Genomic DNA, 27434 nt, shown 5'->3' with positions numbered 1-27434 from the left:
GGGGGCCTGGACTCCTGGGTCTGAGGGAGGAGGGGCTGGAGTCTGAGCTCCTGGGTCTGAGGGAGGAGGGGCTGGGGTCTGAGCTCCTGGGTCTGAGGGAGGAGGGACTTGGGGGGCGTCTGGACTCCTGGGTCTGAGGGAGGAGGGACTAGGGTCTGAGGGAGGAGGGACTGGGGGGTCTGGGCTCCTGGGTCTGAGGGAGGAGGGACTAGGTCTGAGGGAGGAGGGACTAGGGTCTGAGGGAGGAGGGACTGGGGGGTCTGGGCTCCTGGGTCTGAGGGAGGAGGGACTAGGGTCTGAGGGAGGAGGGACTAGGGTCTGAGGGAGGAGGGACTGGGGGGTCTGGACTCCTGGTCTGAGGGAGGAGGGGCTGGGGCCTGGATTCCTGGGTCTGAGGGAGGAGGGGCGGGGGTCTGAGCTCCTGGGTCTGAGGGAGGAGGGGCTGGGGTCAGAACTCTTGGGTCCGAGGGAGGAGGGTCTAAGATCTGGACTCTGAGTCCAAGGAAGGAGGGACTGGAGGTCTGAACTCCTGGGTCTGAGGGAGGAGGGACTTGGGGGGCGTCTGGACTCCTGGGTCTGAGGGAGGAGGGACTACGGTCTGAGGGAGGAGGGACTGGGGGGTCTGGACTCCTGGGTCTGAGGGAGGAGGGGCTGGGGCCTGGATTCCTGGGTCTGAGGGAGGAGGGGTTGGGGGTCTGAATTCTTGGGTCCAAGGGAGGAGGGTCTAGGGTCTGGACTCCTCAGTGCAAGGAAGGAGGGACTGGAGGTCTGAACTCCTGGGTCTGAGGGAGGAGGCACTGGGGGTCTGGACTTCTGGGTCTGAGGGAGGAGGGGCTGGGGCCTGGATTCCTGGGTCTGAGGGAGGAGTTGGGGGTCTGAACTCCTCGGTCTGAGGGAGGAGGGGCTGGAATATGGACTCCTGGGTCTGAGGGAGGAGGGGCTGGAGTATGGACTCCTGGGTCTGAGGGAGGAGGGGCTGGGGCCTGGACTCCTGTTGTTCAGGTGGGGAGCAGGCCTGGGGACTGCTCTTTCCCTGGGCCCGCTGCCCCCTGCTGCCCCCTGCTGGCCACTGCACTCTTCCTTCGCACCCTGGAGGACAGACAAGGCTTGGCAGTTTATTTTGGTTTCACAACCCCCTTCCAGCCCTTGGGGCTCCCTTTAGCAGCACATCTCGGTGCCCTGCAGGTGGAGAGAGGGGTGGGTTAGATGAGGTCACCTCCAGGTGGAGAAGGGTGGAGTGGGGTGGAGTGGGCCAGAGAGGGTTAGGGAGTGGACTCACCTGACCTTCAGGCCGGGGCAGGGTCCTGGGGTCCCAGGGCAGCTGGAGGGGAGTTCCCCTTTAGGAGTCTCTGCAATGGAGAGATTTTGAGAAGGTGGTTGATTCCCGGCATCCAACCTTTCCCTCTGCTCTTCTTCCCTGTCCCCTTTGTCTTAGACCTGGGAGTCCCAGACCACCCTCCAATCCCTTCCACTTACTCTATGGCCCCCTCCCTGGCCTGGGGGCTGGAGGTGGCTTCCTGTGCGGTTGAGGCCACAGCCTTAATTCTTGGCAAGATAAGAGGGGCCTGAAGTCTGGGGAGGGCCAGAAGTGCCTGGGAGGAGGAGATTAAGAAATGTCTCTGCGGCCGGGCGCGGTGGCTCAAGCCTGTAATCCCAGCACTTTGGGAGGCCGAGACGGGCGGATCACGAGGTCAGGAGATTGAGACTATCCTGGCTAACACGGTGAAACCTCGTCTCTACTAAAAATACAAAAAAAAAAAAAAAAAACTTGCCGGGCGAGGTGGCGGGCGCCTGTAGTCCCAGCTACTCGGGAGGCTGAGGCAGGAGAATGGCTTGAACCCGGAAGGCGGAGCTTGCAGTGAGCTGAGATCCGGGCACTGCACTCCAGCCCCGGCGACAGAGCGAGACTCCGCCTCAAAAAAAAAAAAAGAAATGTCTCTGCTAGGCTGCAGCTTGGGTGGACGTCCTTTCACAGGCCCTGGACAGGGGTGACAGTGGTGGCTGCCACCGTCTGACAGGACCTTTGGCCTTGTCCCTAGTCCACGCTGCCTTTTCCCTCTCACCTCTAACTCGTGTAGGAAGAAGTTTTAGTTTGTCTGTCCGCCTGTCCATCCATGTGTCCAGCCCTTCTGCTCACTCATGCGCCCCACAGACAGTTCCCAAGCCTCTCCAGTGGGTCAGTCCCTTTCTTTCTTTCTTTCTTTCTTTCTTTCTTTTCTTTTCCTTTTCTCTCTTTTCTTTTTACTTTTCTTTCTCTCCTTCCTTCCTTCCTTCCCTCCCTCCATTTCTTTCCTTTCTCCCTCTCTCTCCCTCCCTCTCTTTCTCTCTCTCCCTTTCTTTCTTTTTCTCTTTCTTTTTCTTTCTTTCCTTTTCTTTCTTTCTTTCTCTCTCTCTTTCCTTTTCTTTAAAAAAAAAAAGAAAAAGAAAAAACAAAAAAACAGGGGCCAGGCATGGTGGCTCACACCTGTAATCCCAGCACTTTGGGAGGTTGAGGTGGGTGGATCATGTGAGGTCAGGAGTTTGAGACCAGCCTGGCTAACATGGTGAAACCCCGTCTCTACGAAAAATACAAAATTAGCCAATCGTGGTGACATATTCCTGTAATTCCAGCTATTTGGGAGGCTGAGGCAGGAGAATCGTTTGAACCCAGGAGGTGGGAATGCCATAAGCCAAGATTGCACCACTGCACTCCAGCCTGGGCAACAAGAGCTAAACTCTGTTTCAAAGCAAAACAAAGCAATACAGGGTCTCACTCTGTTGCTTAGTCTGGAGTGCAGCAATATGACCATAGCTCACTGCAGCCTTGACTTCCTGGGCTCAAACCTTCCTCCTGCCTCAGCCTCCCAAAGTGCTGGGATTACAGGCATGAACCACTGTGCCAGGCCAAGGCCTTGTTTTTCGCTCTGAGAAGACAGCCGTGAACAAGACAGAAAACTATCTCTGTCCTAGTGGAGCTGATGCTCTACTGAGCCCGAGGCTTGCAGTGACTGATCAGCTCCTGAAAAAGGAAATGTCTCAGAGCATATTCTGTCTCCTTCAAAGTACCTGGGAGAGAGAAGATGCCGGGGAGGCCTCTTGGAGATGGGAATGACCCAGCTGATGCCTGAGTGCAGGAAGGATCCAGACAGAGGCTTCAAGTGGGTGGGGGCTTGCTGGCAAGTTAGAAGAGCAGCAAGGGTCCAATGTTGCTGGAAAGGAGGTGGAGTGGGGGAGATCAGAGAGGTGGGGAAGGGTTAGATCCCCAGCCCCAGGTCTTTGGGCAGTGGAGAGGACTTTGGCTTGAGTTCTTGGAGCCCTGAGGAGCCAGTGGGGGATTTCTTTCTTTCTTTCTTTCTTTTTTTTTTTTTTTAGACGGTGTATCGCTCTGTTGCCCAGGCTGGAGTGCAGTGGTGGGATCTCAGTTCACTGCAAGCTCCACCTCCCAGGTTCACACCATTCTCCTGCTTCAGCCTCTCGAGTAGCTGGGACTACAGGAGCCCTCCACCACACCCTGCTAATTTTTTGGATTTTTATATACACAAAATGTATTTTTACATCCTGTTAGCCAGGATGGTCTCGATCTCCTGACCTTCTGACCTCATGATCCGCCTGCCTCGGCCTCCCAAAGTGCTGGAATTATAGGTGTCAGCCACCATGCCCGGCCTTTTTTTTTTCTTTTTTTTTTTTGAGACGGGAGTTTTTGCTCCGTCACCCAGGCTGGAGTGCAGTGGCATGATCTCGGCTCACTGCAACTTCCGCCTCCTGAGTTCAAGCGATTCTCCCACCTCAGCCTCCCGAGTAGGTGGGATTACGGGTGCCTGTCACCATGCCTGGCTAATTTTTGTATTTTTTAGTAGAGACAGGGTTTCACCATGTTGGCCAGACTGGTCCTGAACTCCTGACCTCAAGCGATTTGCCCACTTTGGCCTCCCAAAGTGCTGAGATTACAGGTGTGAGCCACCATGCTCGGCCGCCAGTGGAGATTTCTGAGAGGTGAGGGAGAGGATATGGATATGACTCAGGTTATAGGTGACTGAGCTTACTGGCTTCATCAAAACTCATGGGGAGGCTAGAGGAAGTGGCTAATGCCAGTAATCCCAGCGTTTTGGGAGGCCGAGACAGGAGGATCACTTGAGCCCAGGAGTTAGAGACCAACTTGGGCAACACGGTGAGACTGTGTCTCTAATTAAATTAAAAAATTAAAACAAAACAAAAAAAACCCAGCCCGTGGGGCTTGTGTCAGGCTGGTCCCCATTTTCCCCAAGAAAACACTGAGGGTCAGAGAGGTCCCCAGTGTTCAGTGGGGTGATGAGATCCAGCTCAATGGCAGTGTCGTCCCCTAAAGGTAGGTTTCTCAGATGGAGAACAGCAGTGTGCAGAGAGCAACCCCAGGGGCCACAGCACCATACACAGATCACAACCACAGTGACACTGACCACTGACACAGTCCCAAGTCCCATCACATCCAGTGTCCACAGCAGCGCCACCCTCACCTCTGCAAAAAAATTTAAAAATGAACCGGGTGTGGAGACATGCACCTGTAGTCCCAGCTACTCTGGGGGCTAAGGAGGGAGGATCACTTGAGCCCAGGAGATTGAGGCTATAGTGAGCTGTGATTGCACCACTGCACTCCAGCCTGGGTAATAGAGATCCCATTTTGCTTTCTTTCTTTCTTTTTTTTTTTTTTTTTGAGACAGAGTCTCACTCTGTCGCCCAGGCTGGAGTGCAATGGCACTATCTCGGCTCACTGCAACCTCTGCCTCCTGGGTTCAAGCGACTTTCCTGCCTCAGCCTCCTGATTAGCTGGGATTACAGGAGCCCGGCACCATGCCTGGCTAGACAAAGACCCCATCTTTTTTTTTTTTTTGGAGATGGAGTCTTGCTCTGCCACCCAGGCTGGAGTGCAGTGGCCGGATCTCAGCTCACTGCAAGCTCCGCCTCCCGGGTTTATGCCATTCTCCTGCCTCAGCCTCCTGAGTAGCTGGGACTACAGGTGCCCGCCTCGTCGCCCGGCTAGTTTTTTGTATTTTTAAGTAGAGACAGGGTTTCACCGTATTAGCCAGGATGACCCCATCTTAAAAAAAAAAAAAAAAAGCAATGCCGGGCACATAGCAAAAGTTATGACAGGCGGGGCCCACGCCTGTAATCCCAGCACTTTAGAAGGCCGAGGTGGGCAGACGACCGGAGATAAGGAGTTCAAGACCAGCCTGGCCAACATAATGAAACCCCGTCTCTACTAAAAATACAACAATTAGCAGGGCGTGGTGGCGTGCACCTGTAACCCCAGCTACTCGGGAGGCTGAGGCAGGAGAATTGCTTGAACCTGGGAGGCGGAGGTTGCAATGAGCCAAGATCGTGCCACTGCACTCCAGCCTGGGCAACAAAGCTCAAAAAAAAAAAAAAAAAAAGTTATGACAGTTGGCTTGCTGAGAAGTAGCAAACCCAAGGCTGTCTCTTCCATGGTATGTTTTGAAGAATGAAAGAGTAGGTGGGAGTGGACTGGAATTTTAATCAGGCAGGGTGTGGGGAGAGGAGGAAAGGGCGGGCAAGGTGGAGGGTACGGCCTAGGCAGAGGTGTCATCATCAGGCCCGAGGTCCCTGTCAGTCTGCCATCCTGGCTGTGTCCCCCATCACTGTCCTCAGGGAGCCGGCTGAGTGCCTCCTAATGTTTCCATTTGCTTTTGGCGGCAGGTTGGATCTGTTTTTAGCTTCCCTGGCTGGTTTCACCGCCACCCCCCGCTTCCTGCTGGCTCTCTTGTTTGCTGTGGTTGAATAATGTTCCCGGACTTCCTGAGCTGTTTGTTTGAAGACAGCTGAGTATTGATCGAAGCCTGTGTGTACTCAGCCAGAGATGCTAACAGATCTGCTTCTCCCCAGCAATCCAGGGTCCCAAAAACCCTGGGGTGGTGGCATGAGGAGAAAAGAAAGCCAGGACAGGGCTCATGAAAAAATAAGTAGGCCGGGCGTGGTGGCTCACACCTGTAATCCCAGCACTGTGGGGAGCCGAGGCAGGTGGATCACCTGAGCTTGGGAGTTGAGACCAGCCTGACCAACATGGAGAAAACCCATCTCTACTAAAAAATACAAAATTTGCCAGGTGTGGTGGCGCATGCCTGTAATCCCAGTTACTCGGGAGGCTGAGGCAGGAGAATTCGCTTGAACCCCAGAGACAGAGGTTGCAGTGAGCCGAGATTGCAGTGAGCCGAGATCATACTATTTCACTCCAGCCTGGGCAACAAGAGTGAAACTCCATCTCAAAAGAAAAACAAACAAAGAAAACAGCAACAACAACAAAGTAGATGGTTTGGGGGCCTTAAAGACTCCAACACTGGCTTCTCCTCTCTCAGGCTGTGTGGTTTTGGGCAAGTACTGTCACCTTTCTGAATTTTTTTCCTTCAGAAAATGGGGAGAGGAACATTTGTTTGTTTGTTTTTTTGAGACAGGGTCTCACTCTGTCATCCAGGCTGGAGTGCAGTGGCACGATCTTGGCTCACTGCACCCTCCAGCTCCTCGGTTCAAGCGATTCTCCTGCCACAGTCTTCCAAGTAGCTGGGGTTACAGGCGTGCACCACCACACCCAGCTAATTTTTGTATTTTTAGTAGAGACGGGGTTTCACCATGTTGGTCAGGCTGGTCTTGAACTCCTGAACTCAGTGATCCACCTGCCTCAGCCTCCCAAAGTGCTGGGATTACGGGCATGAGCCACCGCACCTGGCCGGGAGAGGAACATTTTTGACTTCATAGTGCTGTTGGGAAGACTCACTTCAGTGTATTCATTTGGCATCTAATTATTGAGCACCTATGATGTGTGTGTGTGGTAGGCACTGTTCTGGACTCTGGAGATATGATGGAGAAGACAACAAAGGCCTTACCTGCAGGAAGGTTGGAACCTGACAGTGATAAAAGCCAACAAAACCAGCCCTAAGCTCTGCCAGGTGGCGAAAGATCTTTGAACATACAGCAGAGCAGGGGCCGGAGGGACAGCGGTGCTGTTTTCACCCTTTCCTTTTTTTTCTTTTTAGAGAACGGGGTCCCACTATATTGCCCAGAAAGGTCTCGAAATCCTGGGCTCAAGCTTTCCTCCTGCCTCTGCCTCCCTAAGGGCTGGGATTACAGACTCTTTTTTTTCTTTATTGGTTTAGAGACAGGGTCTCATTCTGTTGCCCAGGCTGGAGTGCGGTGGTGTAATCATGCCTCACTGGAGCTACCAACTCCTGGGATCAAGGGACCCTCCCCCCTCGGCCTCCCAAGCAGCTGGGACTACGGGTGTGTGCCACCACTTTGGGCTAATTTTTAAATTTTTTTGTAGTGTTGGGGTCTTGCAGTGTTGCCCAGGCTGGTCTCAAATGCCTGGGCTCAAACCATCCTCCTGCCTTGGACTCCCAAAGTGTTGGGATTGCAGGCCGGGCATGGTGGCTCATGCCTGTAATCCCAGCACTTTGGGAGGCCAACGCGGGTGGATCAACTGAGGGCAGGAGTTCAAGACCAGCCTGGCCAACATGGCAAAACCTCGTCTCTACTAAAAATCCAAAAATTATCCGGGCATGGTGGCACATGCCTGTAGTCTCAGCTACTTAGGAGGCTGAGGCAGGAGCATTGCTTGAACCTGGGAGGCAGAGGTTGCAGTGAGCTGAGATTATTCCACTGTACTGCAGCCTGGGTTATAGGGCGAGACTCTTACTCAAAAAAAAAGAAGTATTGGGATTGCAGGCATGAGCCACCACCCCAGCTGGGGGTACTATCTTGAACAGAGTGGTCAGGGAAGGCCTCCCTGAGAAGGGATGGGAAGGCGAGCCTCAGGAAAGGCCGCGCAGGCCAAGGGAACAGCTTGTGAGAAGGCCCTGAGGTAGGACACATCTGGGATGCTGGAAGGAGAGCAGGAAAGTCCTTGAGGCCGGGCACAGTGGCTCACTCCTGTAATCCCAGCACTTTGGGAGGCCGAAGGGGACAGATCACGAGGTCAGGAGTTTGAGACCAGCCTGACCAACATGGTGAAATTCTGTCTTTACTAAAAATACAAAACTTAGTGGGGCATGGTGGCGGGCGCCTGTAATCCCAGCTACTCAGGAGACTGAGGCAGGAGAATTGCTTGAACCCAGGAGGCGGAGGTTGCAGTGAGCCGAGATTGCACCACTGCACTCCAGCCTGGGCGACAGAGCAAGATTTCAAAAAAAAAAAAAAAAAAAAAAGAAAGTCCTTGGGGGGAATGAGCCAGGAAGAAAACAAGGGATGAGGTCACAGCGGGGATGGGTGCCTTGGAAATGGGTGCCAAGGATGAGTCCCTTCCCTGGCACCCCTGAGTGCACAGGTGAACCAGGGACCCTGGAGGTGAAGGAGACCCCAGCCCCCAACCTCAGACCAGTGCCTGACTCACCACCTTCGGCCCGGCATTTCTGGGTTTCCTGGGGGGCAGATCTGGCCGTGGGGGCAACTGAGGAGCCGAAACGGGCGCCTGGAGGGGACAGAGGAAGGAGAGTGGACTTGTGAGCTGCCATTTTCTTCTCACTTCCATGTTCTCCTGCCTGAGCCCCAGCATTCAGGCACTGTTCTAGACTCAGGCTATAACGGAGACCAAGACAACGTACCAACACTTAGGAGGGTTACAGCCAAGGAAAGCCACAGCCCCAGCCCTTGGGGAAGCAAAAGACTAGTTCCCTAGGACCTGAGAATCTTGTTATCAGCGCCCTCCTCTTCTAGAACCCAGGAGTGCCGTCCCTGAGCTCTTCCTCCCTCAGACCCAGGAGTCCAGGACCCGCAATCCTCCTCCCTTAGACTCAGGAGTACAGGCTCCAACCCCTCCTCCCTCAGACCCAGGAGTTCAGTCCCCCAGTCTCTCCTCCCTTACACCCAGGAGTCCAGAACCCAGCCCTTCCGCCCCCAGACCCAGGAGTCCAGGCCCAGCCCTTCCGCCCTCAGACCCAGGAGTCCAGGCCCAGCCCTTCCTCCCTCAGACCCAGGAGTCCAGGCCCAGCCCTTCCTCCCCCAGACCCAGGAGTCCAGGCCCAGCCCTTCCTCCTTCAGACCCAGGAGTCCAGACCCCAGCCCCTCCTCCCTCAGACCCAGGAGTCCAGGCCCAGCCCTTTCTCCCTCAGACCCAGGAGTCCAGGACCCCCAGCCCTCCTCCCTTAGACTCAGGAGTACAGGCTCCAACCCCTCCTCCCTCAGACCCAGGAGTCCAGTCCCCCAGTCTCTCCTCCCTCAGACCCAGGAGTCCAGACTCCAGCCCTTCCTCCCTCAGACCCAGGTGTCCAGCCTCAGGCCCCGCCTCCCTCAGACCCAGAAGTCCAGGCCCCAGCCCTTCCTCCCTCAGGCCTAGGAGTCCAGACCCCAGCCCCTCCTCCCTCAGACCCAGGAATCCAGACCCCAGCCTTCCTCCCTCAGACCCAGGAGTCCAGACCCAGCCCTTCTGTCCTCAGACCCAGGAGTCCAGACCCCAGCCCGTCCTCCCTCAGACCCAGGAGTCCAGGCCCAGCCCTTCCTCAGACACAGGAGTCCAGACCCAGCCCTTCCTCCCTCAGACCCAGGAGTCCAGGCCCCCAGCCCTTCCTCTCTCAGACCCAGGAATCCAGACCCCACCCTTCCTCCCTCAGACCCAGGAGTCCAGGCCACTAGCCCCTCCTCCCTCAGAGTCAGGAGTCCAGACCCTGCCCTTCCTCCCTCAGACCCAGGAGTCCAGGCTCCAGTCCCTCCTCCCTCAGGCCTCAGGAATGTGGATTCCAGCTCCCGGATGGCCCTGCTCACCTGCTCCAGCTCCAACTCTTTGCCTTCCTGGTCACTGCCGTCCTCTGAGTCCTCAGCAGTAGCCTGATCATGGAACTGGTAGATACTCACAGCCTCCCAGCCCTTGATCTTGCAGCGGCAGAAGGGGCAGGTCTGGCTGTCTGAGTGCTGGGGGAGGTCGGGAGGGAAAGGGTCAGTGCCCCCCTGCTCTCCATCCTGTCCCTTGGGCCAACAAGGAGTTCCCTGCCCAAAAGATTGATGTGGGGAAGACAGACAGAGGAAGGGAGACGGAAGGAGAGAAGAGGAGTCATGGAGAGCAAGGGAATGTGGAGGGAAACCTGGGAGGGAAGGTGAGAGAGGAACGGAACCACAGTCAAGGTCAGGAGGGGGCACACAGGCCAGGGATCCCCATGGAGCCGTGGCCGCAGTTTCTGGGCCAGGCCCTTCCAGGCTCAGATCCTCACTGTGGCCCTTGTTTTTTTTGTTGTCGTTGTTATTTTTATTTTTTATTTTTTTCTTTATTATTATTTTTTTTTTGAGACAGAGTCTGGCTCTGTCGCCCAGGCTGGAGCGCAGTGGCCGGGTCTCAGCTCACTGCAAACTCTGCCTCCCAGGTTCACGCCATTCTCCTGCCTTAGCCTCCTGAGTAGCTGGGATTATAGGCGCCCGCCACCTCGCCCAGCTAGATTTTTGTATTTTTTTAGTAGAGACGGGGTTTCACCGTGTTAGCCAGGATGGTCTCGATCTCCTGACCTCGTGATCCACCCGTCTCGGCCTCCCAAAGTGCTGAGATTACAGGCTTGAGCCACTGCGCCTGGCCTGTTTTTTTTTCTTTTAAACAGAGTCTCGCTCTGTCACCTAGGCAGGAGTGCAGTGGTGCGATCTCTGCTCACTGCAACATCTGTCTCCCGGGTTCAAGCGATTCTCATGTCTCAGCCTCACGAGCAGCTGGGATTACAGGCACCCAACACCACACCCGTCTAATTTTTGTATTATTATTATTATTATTATTATTATTATTTTTTTTTTTTTTTTGAGAGGGAGTCTCGCTCTGCCGCCCAGGCTGAAGTGCAGTGGCCGGATCTCAGCTCACTGCAAGCTCCGCCTCCTGGGTTTACGCCATTCTCCTGCCTCAGCCTCCCGAGTAGCTGGGACTACAGGCGCCCGCCACCTCGCCCGGCTAGTTTTTTGTATTTTTTAGTAGAGACGGGGTTTCACCGTGTTAGCCAGGATGGTCTCGATCTCCTGACCTCGTGATCCACCCGTCTCGGCCTCCCAAAGTGCTGGGATTACAGGCTTGAGCCACCGCGCCCGGCCTATTTTTTTTTTTAGTAGACATGGGGTTTCACCATATTGGCCAGGTTGGTCTCAAACTCCTGACCTCAAGTGATCCACCCACCCCGGCCTCCCAAAGTGCTGGGATTACAGACGTGAGCCACCATGCCCAGCCTCATTGTAGCCCTTGGGAAGTCACTATTCTCAGCCCTGTCCTCCAGGGGACGAGGCTAAGGCTCAGAGAGGTGAAGCCACTAGCTGGGGATCACCCAGGCAGGGAAGGAAGGAGAGCTTTCCACCGATAACATTGCCGGGGAGGCAGAAACAGAGGCAGCGTGTGCAGAGTGGGGTGGAAGCAGAGGCCCGGGGAAAGACAGCCGGCCTCCAGTGGTTGCCCGCAGCTCTCTGCCCTCTCTGGACTTTGGTTTCCCCATATGATCAATGAGGCATAGAGGAGATCCTCTTGGGGCTTTTCCTGAAGAGAGGGGGAGACCAGCCAGGAAGGCGGCGTGGGGGTCAGACCCACCTGCCAGGTAGCCAGGCAGCGGCTGCAGAGCAGGTGCCCGCACGGCTCGATCTTCACATCCTTGTTGCTCTCAGCACAGATCTTACAGAGCTCAAATGTGGAGTCCATGGCCCAGTAGAGCTGCAGCTGCTCCTGGCAGGTGAGAGGATAGAAAAGACAGCGAGGGGCATGTGTCAGCCACGAGGACACCACTTGGGCCACAGGAAGAAAATCCCAAACCTCAGCTGGTTGTGGTGGCTCACGCCTGTAATCCCAGCACTTTGGAGGCCGAGGCGGGGGGATCGCCTGAGGTCAGGAGTTCGAGACCAATCTTGTCAACTATGTTGAAGCCCTGTCTCTACTAAAAATACAAAAATTAGCTGGGGCATGGTGGTGCATGCCTGTAGTCCCAGCTACTCGGGAGGCTGAGGCAGGAGAATCACTTGAACTTGGGAGATGGAGGTGGCAGTGAGCTGAGATTGCGCCATTGCACTCCAGTCTGGGCAACAAGAGCAAAACAAGAAAGACAGAAAGACAGAAAGAAGGGAGGGAGGGAGGGAGGGAGGGAGGAAGGAAGGAAGGAAGAAAGGAAAGAAAGGAAAGAAAAGAAAGAAAGAAAAGAAAGAAAAAAGAAAGAAAAGAAAGAAAAGAAAGAAAAAGAAAAGAAAGAAAAGAAAGAAAAAAGAAAGAAAAGAAAGAAAAAGAAAATCCCAAACCTCTGTCTTGGTGCTGTGGCTCATGCCTGTAATCTTAGCATTTCTGGCGGCCAAGGCCGGTGGAATGCTTGAGCCCAGGAGTTCTGGACCAGCCTGGGAAGCATAGCAAGACCCCATTTCTATTTTAAAAAAAATAAACTAAAATTCTGTGCCAGACCTGAACCCTCTCCTAAGTCCAAGGTTGGCATGCCCAACGGCCTCCTACATGTCTTCACTCATTTTTTGTGTGTGTTTTTAAAATTTATTTATTTATTTTTCTTTTTCTTTTTTTTTTGAGATGGAGTCTTGCTCTATTGCCCAGGCTGGAGTGCAGTGGCGTGATCTTGGCTCACTGCAACCTCTGCCTCCAGGTTCAAGCGATTCTTGTGCCTCAGCCTCCTGAGTAGCTGGGACTACAGGCATGAGCCACCATACGTGGCTAATTTTTGTATTTTTAGTAGAGATGGGGTTTCACCATGTTGGCTAGGCTAGTCTCGAACTCCTGACCTCAAGTGATCTGCTTGCCTTGGCCTCCCAAAGTGTTGGAATTACAGGTGTGAGCCACCTTGCCTGGCCATGTCTTCACTCCTTGTTATGAGATTTCTTCTCCCCAGTTGTCTACACCCAGTGGTGCCAGATTTAGCAAATAAAAGTACTGGATGCTGCTAAATTTGAATTTCATTTTTTCTTTTTCTTTTCTTTTTTTTTGGTGAGACAGGGCCCCACTCTGTTACCCAGGTTGAAGTACAGGGTCGCGATCTTGGCCTACTGCAACCTCCAACTCCCAGGCTCAAGTGATCCTCCCACCTCAGTCTCCCAAGTAGGTGGGCTAATTTTTTGCATTTTTTGTAGAGATAGGGTTTCGTCATGTTGCCCAGGTTCATCTTGAACTCCTGAGCTCAAGTGATCCACCAGCCTCAGCCTCCCAAAATACTGGGATTACAGGCATGAACCACTGCACCTAACCTAAATTTGAATTTCTTTTTTTTTTTCTTGAGACCAAGCCTCACTCTGTTGCCCAGGCTGGAGCGCAGTGGGGTGATCTCAACTCACTGCAACCTCCGCCTCCTGGGTTCAAGTGATTCTTGTGCTTCTGCCTCCCAACTCTAGTGCCTCAGCTGGGACTACAGGTGTGAGCCACCACACCCGGCTAATTTTTGTATTTTTGGTAGAGATGGGTTTCACTATGTTGGCCAGGCTGGTCTTGAACTCCTGACCTCAGGTGATCTGCCTGCCTCGGCCTACCAAAGTGCTGGGATTACGGGCGCGGTGGCACCTGGCCTCTAAATGTGAATTTCATGTAAACAGTGAATACAGTTTGAAGTATAAAGATGTCCCAAATATTGCAAGGGATATATTTATACTAAAAAAATGTAGGGCCAGGTACAGTGGCTCATGCCTATAATCCCAGCACTTTGGGAGGTGGAGGTGGCAGGATTGCTGGAGCCCAGGAGTTCAAAACCAGCTTGGGCAACATGGCAAAACCCCATCTCTACAGAGAAATAAAAAAATTAGCTGGATGCAGTGGCTCACACCTGTACTCCCAGCTGCTCAGGAGGCTGAGGTGGGAGGATCGCTTGAGCCCGGAGGTCGAAGCTGCAGTGAGCCATGATCGCACCACTGCACTCCAGCCTGGGTGACAGAAGAGATCCTGTCTCTAAAAATAAAAGTAAATAAAATATAAATTATGTATTTATTATTGTTGTTTTTCTCTCACTCGTGGGGTGGCTGTGAAGATTAGGAGCTGGCACAGGGCCATCGCTGGCAAATGCCTAAATGCATTAGCTGTCCTGATGATCTCAGCAGCATCAGTTCCTTATTTATTCCCTTGATCACCCCTGGGAAAGAGCCAGGAGCCAGGAGGAGCCGTATTCTCCGGGAGAATAACTGAGCCTCAGAGAGGTCAACTGATTTACCCAAGGTCACACAGCCACCAGGCCAACACTCCAACCCCAGGCCTCTGAGCCAAGGCAACGTGGGGGTGGCAGGGTCAGGGAATGGGACTGCGGGTGCAGGCACGGGTCTCACCTCTGATACGTGGATGCGCTGCTGGGGTTCTGCCTGGTCGAGCTCAGTCAGGTCTGGGTTGTGGTTCTTTCCATCTGGGTAGAGGTAGCTGGGGGAAGGGAAGAGAGGGGGACGGGAGGGCCATCCAGTATCTCCCACCCCCAGATGAACAAGGACCTTTATCCCCTGCAGGGCCCATATCTCCCTGAGATGAGGATTTGTCCCCAATCCATTGCTGGCCTGGGGCTATTTTCCCTCTGCCCTCCTCTAGTTGGGACTGCATCTTCTCAGATACCCCAGGGCAGGGCTATGCCCCCTCAGACTCCCAAGGTAGGGCACACAAAACCTCAGTGACTCAAACTCCAGAAACAAGGATGAGATAGAATAAGACCAGAAAACGGGATGAAAATTTCCGGCTTAGGGCAGGTGCGGTGGCTCACGCCTGTAATCCCAACACTTTGGGAGGCCGAGGTGGGTGGATCACCTGAGGTCGGGAGTTCAAGACCAGCTTGGCCAACGTGGTGGAACCCCGTCTCTACTGAAAATATAAAAATTAGCCGGGCGTGGTGGTGCATGCCTGTAATCCTAGCTACTCAGGAGGCTGAGTCAGGAGAATTGCTAGAACCTAGGAAGCACAGGTTGCAGTGAGCCGAGATCGTGCCATTGCATTGTAGCTTGGGCAACAGAGTGAGACTCTGTTTCAAAAAAAAAAAAAGAAAAAAAAGAAAAATCTCTGGCTTAGCTCTTCTAGAACCTCATCCTTCTCCTCCATGCCCAAGCATAACAGATTTTAGCGTCACAGATCATGAAAGTGACCAAATCCTAGAATTTGAGAATATCAGGATGGGAAAGATCCTCTGAGAACACCTGTACCACTGCTTCTCTCACAGACAGTGACCCAAGGCTCAGGGTGGGAAAGGCACCTACCCAAGGTCACACAGCAAGGACCGGAGAGACTCAGAACCAGGGTCGTAGGCGAGATCTCAGCACTGGGCTCCAGGACACTGAAGAAGCAAGGTCTGGACTCCCTGGGTCTCCCACTGGATCATTTCCTCAGCCTATCTGGCATGCCTCAGCGCTACTCCAGTTATCCCCACATGTATACCACATGAAATACTGAACCCTCAGACCCACAGCGGGTCATGAGTCCTTGAGGCTAGTGGCCCTGCCTGGCCTGTCATGTGGAGCAGTGCAGGATCCCTGACCTGGGCCCCACAGTGGCTGTCCCACTAACACACTGTATGACTTGGCTGGGGCCACTCTACCTTTCTGGCCTCAGTTTCCTCTTCTGTAACATGGACATGATCATGCCTGAGGCAAAGATTTGTGATGAGTATTATTATTATTATTTTTTTTGAGATGGAGTCTAGCTATGTCGCCCAGACTGGAGTGCAGTGGCGCCATCTCGGCTCACTACAAGCTCCGCCTCCCGGGTTCACGCCATTCTCCTGCCTTAGCCTCCCCAGTAGCTGGGACTACAGGCGCCCGCCACCACGCCCGGCTAATTTTTTGTATTTTTTTTTCAGTAGAGACAGGGTTTCACTGTGTTAGCCAGGATGGTCTCGATCTCCTGACCTCCTGATCCGCCCGCCTCAGCCTCCCAAAGTGCTGGGATTACAGGCGTGAGCCACCGCGCCCGGCCGTGATGAGTATTAAATAAGACAGTGCTGGTCAGGCGCGGTGGCTCACACCTGTAATCCCAGCGCTTTGGGAGGCCGAGGTAGGCAGATCATTTGAGGCCAGGAGTTTGAGACCAGCCTGGTCAACATGGTGAAACCCCGTTTCTACTAAAAATAGCAAAATAAATAAATAAACAAATAAAATAATAATTAGCCAGGCATGGAGGTGCGTGTCTGTAATCACAGCTACTCGGGAGGCTGAGGCAGGAGAATTTCATGAAACCAGGAGGCAGAGATTGTAGTGAATGAATACCGCACCACTGCACTCCAGCCTGGGCAACACAGCAAGACTCTGTCTCAAAAAAAACTTTTTAAAAATAAATAAATAAATAAATAAAAAAGAAAGAAAGACAGTGCTTATAAAACATGCAGCCCTGGCTGGGAGCAGTGGCTCATGCCTGAATCCCAGCACTTTGAGAGGCTAAGGCAGGAGGATTGCTTGAGCCCGGGGGTTTGAGACCAGCCTGGGCAACACAGAAAGACCCTATGTCTAAAAAAAAAAAATAATTAAAAATATTAGCTGGGCATGGGTGGCACGTGCCTGTGGTCTCAGCTACTCAGGAGAGGCTGAAGTGGGAGAATCACCTGAGCCTGGGAGGTCGAGGCTGCAGCAGTGAGCTGTGGTCATGTCACTGCACTCCAGCCTGGGTGACAGTGAGAACCTGTCACAAAAAAAAAAAAAAGAAACACCAAAAAAACATGCAGCACTGGCCAGGTGCAGTGGTTTACACCTGTAACCCCAGCACTTTAGGAGGCCGAGGAGGGAGGGTCACTTGAGCCCAGCAGTTTGAGACCAGCCTGGACAACATAGTGATATCTTGTCTCTATCTAATTTTTTTTCTTTTTATTCAGAAGGGGGCTCACTATGTTGTCCAGGTTGGTCTCAAACTCTTGGGCTCCAGTGATCCTCCTACCTCAGCCTCCAAAGTTCTAGGATTTCAGGCATGAGCCACCATGCCTGGAGAATTTTTTTTTTTTTTTTTTTTTGAGATGAAGTCTCACTCTTGTCCCCCAGGCTGGAGTGCAGTGGCACGATCTCAGCTCACTACAACCTCCACCTCCCGGGTTCAAGCGATTCTCTTGCCTCAGCCTCCCAAGTAGCTGGAATTACAGTCACCTGTCACCATGCCTGGCTACTTTTTGTATTTTTAGTAGAGACAGGGTTTCACCTTGCTGGCCAGGCTGGTCTTGAACTCCTGACCTCAGGTGATCTGCCTGCCTCGGGCTCCCCAAAGTGGCAGGATTACAAGCGTGAGTCACTGAGCCTGGCGCGAATAAATTTTTTAAATTAAAAAAATATATATTTTTTAATGCAGCATCCTCCTCTGTGCAAAAACAATAAGAAGGGACTTCTATGATTGACTTTATTTTTATGTTTTTGAGACGGAATCTCTGTCACCCAAGCTGGAATGCAGAGGCACGATCTCGGCTCACTGCAGCCTCAACCTCCCGGGTTCAAGCGATTCTGCTGTCTCAGCCTCCCGAGTAGCTGGGACTATAAGCACACACCACCACACCTGGCTAGAGACGGGGTTTCACCATGTTGGCCAGGCTGGTCTTGAACTCCTGACCTCAAGTGAGCTGCTTGCCTCCGTCTCCCAAAGTGCTGGGATTACAGGCATGAGCCACCATGCCCGGCCTCTGATTTTTCTGCTTTAAATGGTCCCCAAGAGTAGCTGAAGTGTTGTCTCTTGTTCCTAAGTGAAAGAAGGTTGTGATGTGTCTTATGGAGAAAACGTGTGTGTTGTATAAGCTTCCTTGAGACACAAGTTATAGTGCTGATGGTTGTAAGTTCAATATTAATGAACCAATGATAGGTACTGAATAAAGTGTCCTTTTTTTTTTTTTTGAGACGAAATCTCGCTCTGTCACCCAGGCTGGAGTGCAGTAGTGTGATCTCAGCTCACTGCAACCTCTGCCTCCCAGGTTCATGCCATTCTTCTGCCTCAGCCTCCTGAGTAGCTGGGACTACAGGTGTCCGTCACCACGCCCGGCTAATTTTTTTTTTTTTTTTTTTTCGTATTTTTGGTAGAGACTGGGTTTCACCATGTTAGGCAGGATGGTCTCGATCTCCTGACCTCATGATCCGCCCTCCTCGGTCTTCCAAAGTGTTGGGATTACAGGCGTGAGCCACCGCGCCCGGCCTTGAATAAAGTGTCTTTAAACAAAAACATACGTAAAGTTTACTATGTTGTGATTGGTTGACAAAAATGTTGGGACCCAGCCAGGCGTGGTGGCGTGCACCTGTAGTCCTAGCTACTCAGGATCCAGGAATGTATTTCCCCTGGGAGCAACAGCTTGGTATTCAATAATTCAGGGTGTGTGGTGATTTTACAGAAGATAATTACTGCAAATTGGCCAGGCGTGTGGCTCACACCTGTAATCCTAACTACTCTGGAGGCTGAGGTGGGCAGATTGCTTGAGTTTAGGAGTTCGAGACCAGCCTAGGCAACATGGTGAGACCCCCCCCCATCTCTACCAAAAATACAATAAAAATGTTTTCTTTGTTTGTTTGTTCTGTTTTTTCAGATGGAGTCTCGCTCTGTCACCCAGGCTGGAGTGTAGCAGTGTGATCTCAGCTCACTGAAACCTCCACCTGCCAGGTTCAAGCAATTCTACCTCAGCCTCCAGAGTAGTTAGGATTACAGGTGCCCACCACAGCGCCCAGCTAATTTTGAAAAAAATTTTTAGTAGAGATGGGGTTTTGCCATGTTGACCAGGCTGGTCTGAGGTGATCACCTGGTCACCTTAAGTGATCCACCCACCTTGGCCTCCCAAAGTGCTGGGATTACAGGCGTGAACCACCGTGCCCCCACCAAAAACGTCAGAAAAAATTATATATTAAAAAATTAATAATTACTGCAAATTATCTATCTATCTATCTATCTATCTATCTATCTATCTATCTATCTAATCTATCTAGCTATCTACCTATCTTCCTATCTCCTCTCTTGTATGTCAGTAGTCATATAGATATGACTGATAAGAAATTTCTGGCCAAAGGTGAAACTCTGAAAAGAAACCTGCCTTCTTGGCTGGGCGCGGTGGCTCACACTTGTAATCTCAGCACTTTGGCAGTCCGAGGAGGGAGGATCACTGGAGACCAGCCTGGCCAACATGGCGAAACTCCATCTCCACTAAAAATCCAGAAATTAGGGCTGGGCGTGGTGGCTCATACCTGTAATCTCAGCACTTTGGGGGGCTGAGGTGGGTAAATCACGAGGTCAGGAGTTTGAGACCAGCCTGACCTACATGGTGAAATCCTGTCTCTACTAAAAATACAAAACAAAACAAAACAAAAAAACTAGCTGGGCGTGGTGGTGCGCACCTGTAATTCCAATTACTCAGGAGGCTGAGGCAGGAGAATCGCTTGAACCCGGGAGGTGGAGGTTACAGTGAGCCGAGATCACGCCATTGCACTCCAGCAAAGGTGACAGAACGAGACTACATCTCAAAAAAAAAAAAAAAAGAAAAAAAGAAAAAAAGAAAACCACCAGTCTAGCAAGTTCTCCAGTTCTGTTTCTGCGCCATCAATCTAGATTCTAGAGCAGGATCTGATATCTAGAAGCAAAAGCTGGCCGGGTACGGTGGCTCATACCTGTCATTTCAACACTTTGGGAAGCCGAGACGGGCAGATCGCTTGAGCCCAGGAGTTCGAGACCAGCCTGGGCAACATGGCGAAAACCCATCTCATTTTTAAAAAATTAACTAAAATAAAAGAGAAAGAAAATAGAATCAAACGCTCTGGAGCTCAGTTCCAAGGAATGCAGCCCCCGCGGTTGTGGCCAACGCCTCACACACTTCTTGGAGCTGTGGCTGGGGCCTATTTATGGCCCCTTTGTGCCAACCTCAGAGGTGCCCCTTCCTCAAGACCTTTGACTGCCACCTGCTGGACTCTTGTAGTACTGCAAGATTTGAGATGTCCGCTATGTGAATGGTTGCAACCTCAAATGTGGTGGCTACTGGCAGTGCTCAACATGCAAGATCTTTCGAACCAGATTTTGCTGACACCCTCCTCCTACCAGAATGGAGACTCACAAGCCATCCTTCTGTCCCTCCAGGAGCACCTGGGACAAGGGTTTGTTGGCAGGAATGGTCTGCAGGATGCTGCCATCTGAGCTCACGTAGCCGATGGCCCACTGCCCCAGGCGAGTACAGCTGGGCCGGAAGATGTAGCTGGAAGAAGAGGTAAGTAGGATGGGGTGAGGCAGTGGTCACCGCAGTCCCTTTTGCGAACTCCTAGTCCCCCGCCCTGTTGGGAATCCAAGTGTCTAAGTCCTCACCCCCAGTTTCCCATTCTTTAGGCAACGGCATGTGCTAGATCCCTGCCTGCCTCTTGCCTGCTTGGCTCTTTTATGATAAAAACAGCTCTGTTTGTATTTGGAGATCTCTCCCTGCTTCACTGGAGTTTAAACAAGGCTGGGCTGACCAATCAGCGCATTTCAGGACCCCTGACCACAGTGATGGGAGTCTGTTCTGGGACTTTTGCTGGAAGTGTCAGAGCAAGGTGCCCCCTTTCTTACAGAGGTTGCTAAGAAGGTAGGGTACACAGCTGGGACTTCTAGAAGTCATTTGCCACCATGAGGAGAAACCATGTTTGAGAATGCAGCAAACAGAGGAAAGCAGAGAAAGGGGATGAACAGGAAATGATTCCTGACAGTAGCCATTGAGCACCTGGATCTAGCCATGCCTGAAACCCACACCCTGGCCTTCTTTTCTTTCCTTCATGGTTTTTTTTTTTTTTTTTGAGACAGAGTCTTGCTCTGTTGCCTAGGCTGGAGTGCAGTGGCAGGATCCTGGGTCACTGCAACCTCTGCCTTTCGAGTTCAAGTGATTCTTGTGCCTCAACCTCCCAAGTAGATGGGACTACAGGTACACATCACCATGCCACGCTAATTTTTGTATTTTTTTTTTTTTTTTTTGAGACGGAGTCTTGCTCTGTCACCCAGGCTGGAGTGCAGTGGCACAATCTTGGCTCACTGCAAGCTCTGCCTTCTGGGTTCATGCCATTCTCCTGCCTCAGCCTCCCAAGTAGCTGGGACTACAGGTGCCCGCCACCACGCCCGGCTAATTCGTTTTGTATTTTTGGTAGAGACAAGGTTTCACCCTGTTAGCCAGTATGGTCTTGATCTCCTGACCTCGTGATCTGCCTGCTTTGGCCTCCCAAAGTGCTAGGACTACAGACATGAGCCACCGCGCCCGACTGTATTTTTTTTTTTTTTTTGAGACAGAATCTAGCTCTTATAGCCCAGGCTGGAGTCCAACGGCATGATCTTGGCTCACTGTAACCTCTGCCTCCCAGGTTCAAGCAATTCTCCTGCCTCAGCCTCCCGAGTAGCTGGGATTACAGGCGCATGCCTGGCTAATTTTTTGTATTTTTAGTAGAGATGAGGTGTCACCATCTTGGCCAAGCTGGTCTCGAACTCTTGACCTCAGGTGATCCACCCTCCTCGGCCTCCTGAAGTGCTGGGATTACAGGCGTGAGCCACCGTGCCAGGCCTAATTTTTGTATTTTTAGTAGAGATGGGGTTTCACCATGTTGGCCAAGCTGGTCTCGAACTCCTGACCTCAATTGATTTGTCTGCCTCGGCATCCCAAAGTGCTGGGATTACAGGTGTGAGCCACTGTGCCAGGCCTGGCCTTTTCAATTATAGGAATTTATTATTTCCTTTTTCCTTTCCCTTAAATCAGTTTGAAGTGTAACTGGAAGAATGCTAATGCACTCACCTTCCTACTCCTGCACCTCAGCCCTGCAGAGACTCACAAACCTGACCTCCTATTCTCTTGGTATTCTAGACAGCTCAATTCTCAGCCCTCTGAGAATTGTTGGGCGGTGGGGGGGCGGTGGGGGGGGGGGACCCAAGAGCTCAAAACTCCTGACTTGAAATAATTTAAGGACTCACACATCTTGTTTTTCAGTCTCCTATGCCAATAGGTGGGAAAGTCACCCTCCAAATATTGAACAGATGGTGCAACATGGCTCTGACCTACCAGAAATGGACGTTACCCTGAAGCAGGGTCTCCGGGCTCCTTGCTACAGAGGGCACTGTCCCTTAGCTGCAGGATTATGGGACAGTACAGGAGGTCTCGAGAGAAGAGACGGGCTGGGAGGGGCACTCAGTGTCCTGCCTCTGAGTTATCAACTCTCTGGGGTCCCGGGTACCTCTGTTCCCACTCTTGGAAGGACATCTGGGCTCCACCATGCACCAGCCCAGAGCCTAGATTCCTGAGCCCTGCAGCCTTGTTCTCCCAAGCCCTGTACCCTTTACCTTCCTGGCTTGTCCCTGCAGGCCTGCAGACGCTCTTGGACCTCATCATAGGTGAGGAAGGCCATGTAGCCTGGGTGGTTGACTGCCAGGAGCTGCCAGTTCTTGAGGAGTGTTGGCCATGGCTGGGGTGGGGTAGAGTTCGGATCAGAGAGAGACCAGGAAAGCAGTCACATCCCTAAGGAGTCCCCAGGGGCCCGAGAATCCAGCCACCTCCTTCACACCCATGGTGAGCCTCAGGCATATCCCTTTTACAAGACCCCAAGCTCTTCTTTCTCCAGGACTCAAGAGTTTGGGACCTTAGCTTCCTCCTTCCTCAGACCCAAGAGTCCAGGCCCCCAGCCCTCTCCTCCCTCAGACCCTGCAGTGCAGGCCTCCAGCCTCCTCCCTCAGACCCAGGAGTCCAGGCCCCAGGCCCTCCTCCCTCAGACCCAGGAGTCCAGGCCCTAGCCCCTCCTCCCTCAGACCCAGGAATCCAGGTTACAGCCCTCTTCTTCCTCCTGGACCCAAGTCTGGCTCCCAGCCTTAGCCTTCCCTGACCTGGAAGAGCCTGGTGAAGATGTCGAACTCGAAGATGGACACGTGCCCGCTGCAGGTGAGGTCGATGGTGGTGCGCAAGGCCAGGGCTGTGCAGCCTGGTTCCACAGGGTGGCAGGTGCCCAGGAGGGACTCAAACTCAGCCCAGGGCAGCACGCACCTGGGTGGGAGAGGGGTGGGGGAGACACCGCTGAGGCCTCTCGGAGCCTATGATGGGAGGCTCTGCAGGAGGGAAGCAGCTGTGGGCCTGGACTCCTGGGTCCCTGGGCCAGGGCGGGATGGGGCTTCGGGAGCTGAGGGTCCCTGAGGACAAGGGCTTACTCACCGGGCTCCACAACGCTCCCTCCAGAAGATGTGGGCTGGGGCCTTGGTGAGCTGGTACACGTGTCCGCAGTACTTTCCTCCGGGGAAGAGTGCGTGCAGCTCTGCGTGCATGTGGCTGAAGATGATGGCCAGCTTGGCCAGCTGTCGCCTGTGGGGATGGGCAAGGACTCTGGCTATCCTTGAGGCTCCCACTGACACCCTCTTCCTCCCGTCACGGGGAACACCCGCAGGGATAAGGCTGTGGACTCTATCTCATCAGTGTAAGGTAAGAGTCCATTCCTGCTGGGCGTGGTGGCTCACGCCTGTAATCCCAGCACTTTGGGAGGCCAAGGTGGGTGGATCACTTGAAGTCAGGAGTTCATGACTAGCCTGGCCAACATGGTAAAACCCTGTCTCTACTGAAAATACAAAAACTAGCCTGGCATGGTGGCATCCACCTGTAATCCCAGCTACTCAAGAGGCTGAGGCAGGAGAATTGCTGAAACCCAGGAGGTGGAGGTGGCAGTGGGCTGAGATCGTGCCACTGCACTCCAGCCTGGGTGACACAGCAAGACTCCGTCTCAAAAAAAAAAAAAAAAAAAAAAAAAATTAAAAACTATATATATGCCTTTTATTAGATTTGTCCAGACGCAGTGGCTCATGCCTGTAATCCCAGCACTTCGGGAGACTGAGGTGGGTGGATCACTTGAGGTCAGGAGTTTGAGAATAGCCTGGCCAACATGGTGAAACCCTGTCTGTAATAAAAACTACAAAAACTATCACTGCGTGGTGGTGGGTGCCTGTAATCCTAGCTACTCGGGAGGCTGAGGCAGGAGAATTACTTGAATCCGGGAGGCGGGGGCTGCAGTGAGTCAAAATCACACCACTGCATTCCAGCCTGGGCAACAGAGTGAGACCATGTCTAAGAAAAAAAATTATGCTGAATTTTGCAGAAATCCAGCTTTCCTATATATTAAGGGAAGACTATTTGATTCTGTATGATGGTGGTTCTACCTACAGGTACGAGTGTCTGACTAGTCAACTCTGCCTTCCAAGAATGATTGTGCCTTGGCATTGTCATTTAAAACATAGATAATATTTATGAAAAAAATTCCTTTTATCACTCTCTTATAATTTGAGCATTATAGTGATTAAAAAACTATAGGTGGGTAGGTTGTTAAACCTCTGTATGTCATTTCAGGATGAATTAAGGAAACACTTGGCTGGACATGGTGGCTCTCGCCTGTAATCTCAGCACTGCGGGAGGCTGAGATGGGAAGATCGCATAAGGCCAGGAGTTTGAGACCAGCCTAGCCAACATAGCAAGACCTCCTCTCTACCAAAAAATAAAAAGATTAGCCTGGCATGGTGGTACACGCCTGTGGTCCCGGCTCCATGGGAGGCTGAGGTGGGAGGATCACTTGAGCCCACGAGTTTGAGGCTGCAGTGAGCCATGATGGTGCCACTGCACTCCAGTCTGGGTGACAGAGCAAGACCTTGTGTCCCAAAAACCAAAAAAATAGAGACACTACAAAATATTTGATATAAAGAAGTGGCATGGGTCACTGAACTAGACCTTGTTCTGGGCTCTGGGCCCCAAACCTCGTCTGCCCTGTCACTCTGAGGTTTCTTCCTCTGTGCAGTACAGCAGAGGTGGCCTCCAGGCAGGTCTTGGGTCTGGAGCCAGCTGTTCCTCAGGAACTAAAGACCAAGTGGGTAGTCCAGGCAGAAACCGTGACGGGGACCTAATGATCAGTCTCTTTGGGTGTGTCCATCTACCTCTCCTCAACCTAGGAGCCCATGGGGTCTCCACATTCTGAGGCCTGATCCTCCCAGCTGGGCCTCCCAAAGAGCTGGGATTACAGGTGTGAGCCACTGTACTTGGCCAGACCAGGCCAAGTTCTGATCACAAATGTGCACACATCTAGAGAACTTTGAATCAGATAATAATAGTAATAGCTAACTTTTATTTTATCCTCAACATAGCAAGCCCCATAGGGTCCCCGAATTCTGAGATAGTGGGATAGTGGGAACCAGAATCGGGCTGCTGGGTAACCGAGGAAAAGGCAAAATGGGGCTGAGAGCGTGGGCGCCCAAGGAAGGAGAAAACTGGGTGGTGGCCCATTTTCCAGGTTCCAGTAGGAAGGAGGGGCTGGGTCTGGACCCCTGGGTCTGAGGGAGGAGGGGCTGGGGCCTGGATCCCTGAGTCTGAGGGAGGAGGGGCTGGGGCCTGGATCCCTGAGTCTGAGGGAGGAGGGGCTGGGGGCCTGGATCCCTGAGTCTGAGGGAGGATGGGCTGGGGGCCTGGACTCCTGGGTCTGAGGGAGGAGGTGCTGGGGGCCTGACTCCTGGGTCTGAGGAAGGAGGGGTTGGGGGCTGGACCCCTGGGTCTGAGGGAGGAGGTGCTGGGGGCCTGGACTCCTGGGTCTGAGGGAGGAGGTGCTGGGGGCCTGGACTCCTGGGTCTGAGGGAGGATGGGCTGGGGGCCCGGACTCCTGAGTCTGAGGGAGGATGGGCTGGGGGCCCGGACTCCTGAGTCTGAGGGAGGAGGGGCTGGAGCCTGGATCCCTGAGTCTGAGGGAGGATGGGCTGGGGGCCTGGACTCCTCGGTCTGAGGGAGGAGGGGCTGGGGCCTAGATCCCTGAGTCTGAGGGAGGAGGGGCTGGGGGCCTGGATCCCTGAGTCTGAGGGAGGAGGGGCTGGAGGCCTGGATCCCTGAGTCTGAGGGAGGAGGGGCTGGGGGCCTGGATCTCTGAGTCTGAGGGAGGAGGGGCTGGAGGCCTGGATCCCTGAGTCTGAGGGAGGAGTGGCTCGGGGCCTGGACTCCCCAGTCTGAGGGAGGATGGGCTGGGGGCCTGGACTCCTGAGTCTGAGGGAGGAGGGGTTGGGGGCTGGACCCCTGGATCTGAGGGAAAAGGGACTAGAGCCTGAACCCTTGAGTCTGAGGGAGAAGAGGATGGGGCCTGAGTTACTAGGTCTGAGGAAGAAGGGGCTGGGGGCCTGGATTCCTGGGTCTGAGGGAGGAGGGGGCTGGGAGCAAGACCTGGGCCTCACCCCTGAGGACTTTGTTCTGGGGCGAAGGCTCACCTGAGTCTGGAGCCCGCCCGGAAGAGCTCGTCGTTGGCACCCCTTCGGCCCCGGGGCGGCAGCAGCGCACCCACCTGCCTGCTCTTGGCCTCCAGATTGGCCAGGTAGACGAGGAGAAAGTCCCTGGAGCCGCCGGGACCCCCGGGGCCACCTCCGCCGGCCGCCCGCCCAGCACGGGCCACCTCTCGAAGCAGCTGCGCTGTGCGGGGCAGCAGGTCCCGCAGCGAAGGGGGACTGATGAACAGCCGAGGGTCGCCGCATTGCTCTTCTAGGCGCTGCAGCATCCTCACTGCCCGGCCCAGGGCGCGGGCCTCTTCCCACTGTCGCCCCCACGGGGCCACCGCCACAGCCATGGGAGCCTCGCGTAAGCCGGGAAAGACCGGGGTAGGCGCCGCGTCGCCCAGAGTGAAAGGAGAGGGCGGGCCCTAGAGAACCGGGGAGGGGCCTGCAGGTACCAGTGTCTCCAAAGCGGGCGGGGGCTGGAGGATCTGGCACGTGCGTCTTCAAGAGGTGGGATTTGGAGGCTGGGAGCGGTGGCTCATGCTTATAATCCCAGCATTTTGGGTGGCCGAGGTGGGAGGATTACGTGAGCCCAGGAGTTCAAGACCAGCCTGGGCAACATAATGAGGCTCCATCTCTAAAAAATTTATTAAAAATAAAATAAAATTTGACCGGCCGCGATGGCTCACATCTGTAATCCCAGCACTTTGGGAGGCTGAGGCAGGCGATTAGGCAGGCAGATCACCTGAGGTCAGGAGTTCCAGACCAGCCTGGCCAACATGGTGAAACCCTGTCTCTATTAAAAATACAAAAAAGAAAAAAAAATTAGCTGATGCGGTTTGAGTTTGATTCTCAAAAAGAAGCAGGGTGGGGTGGCTTTGGTGGGTAGCGATAGGAGGGGGCTTCTCAATGGGTGGGTGGGAAGTGCAGGTAGAATGTCTGGGTCCCTTCAGAGGCGGGCAAGGTGCTAGGGGAGGCCTGGGACTTTTTACTTTATTTTATTTTATTTTTAAAATAGAGTCTTGCTTTGTCGCCCAGGCTGGAGTGCAGTGGTGAGATTTTAGCTCATTGCAACTTCTGTCTCCCAGACTCAAGTGATCCTCCCACCTCACCCTCCTGAGTAGCTGGGGCCACAGGTGCGCATCCCCAGTCCTGGCTATTTTATTTTATTTTTTGTATTTTTAGTAGAGACAGGGTCTCACTATGTTGCCCAGGCTGGTCTTGAACTTTTGAGCTCAAGTGACCCGTCCACGTCAGCCTCCTAAAGTGTTGGGATTATAGGTGTGAGCCACTTTGCCCTGCCACAGGACTCTTCTTGGAGAGGGGATGGGAAGGGCCGGGAGCTACCGGGAGGTGGAACTTGGACACAGCACCTTGTCGA

The 27434-nt window shown here is 53.2% G+C and overlaps 1 protein-coding gene across 4 annotated transcripts; it reads right to left on the bottom strand.

Moving 5' to 3' along the window:
* Positions 1–610: 610 nt before the first annotated feature.
* On the bottom strand, positions 611–26479 carry CBLC (Cbl proto-oncogene C). Of its 4 annotated transcripts, none has more exons than XR_004440403.1 (12): positions 26054–26478; positions 22989–23135; positions 22667–22823; positions 22130–22251; positions 19899–20036; positions 14203–14290; positions 11501–11632; positions 9721–9867; positions 8354–8431; positions 1477–1592; positions 1280–1349; positions 612–1179 (listed from the first exon to the last, which is right to left on the bottom strand). XR_004440403.1 is itself a non-coding variant. In XM_033223604.1 (11 exons), exons 1-10 carry the CDS (start codon positions 26404–26406, stop codon positions 1287–1289), a joined length of 1425 nt encoding a protein of 474 aa, XP_033079495.1. In that variant the 5' UTR covers positions 26407–26479; the 3' UTR covers positions 611–1179; positions 1285–1286. The 4 variants fall into 4 exon arrangements, 2 of the variants coding, with proteins under 2 accessions (XP_033079495.1, XP_033079494.1); XR_004440404.1 differs by having other exon boundaries at positions 1285–1349; XM_033223604.1 differs by lacking the exon at positions 1477–1592 and having other exon boundaries at positions 611–1179; positions 1285–1349; positions 26054–26479.
* Positions 26480–27434: the final 955 nt, after the last annotated feature.

The sequence above is a fragment of the Trachypithecus francoisi genome, unplaced genomic scaffold (assembly GCF_009764315.1).
Source record: "Trachypithecus francoisi isolate TF-2019V2 unplaced genomic scaffold, Tfra_2.0 Lachesis_group12, whole genome shotgun sequence".
Lineage (NCBI taxonomy): Eukaryota > Metazoa > Chordata > Mammalia > Primates > Cercopithecidae > Trachypithecus > Trachypithecus francoisi.
Note: the sequence above shows the minus strand (reverse complement) of the source record. Positions and strands in the feature narration are given on the sequence as shown.

Excerpts from the sequence above, each read along its gene's own strand:
- CBLC (XM_033223604.1), bottom strand. The coding sequence starts at position 26,406 with ATGGCTGTGGCGGTGGCCCCGTGGGGGCGACAGTGGGAAGAGGCCCGC. Across the intron at positions 23,136-26,053 it reads CGGGCGGGCTCCAGACTCAG|GCGACAGCTGGCCAAGCTGG; the intron begins GTGAGCCTTCGC and ends CCATCCCCACAG. Across the intron at positions 9,868-11,500 it reads GCTGCCTGGCTACCTGGCAG|CACTCAGACAGCCAGACCTG; the intron begins GTGGGTCTGACC and ends GACCTCCCCCAG.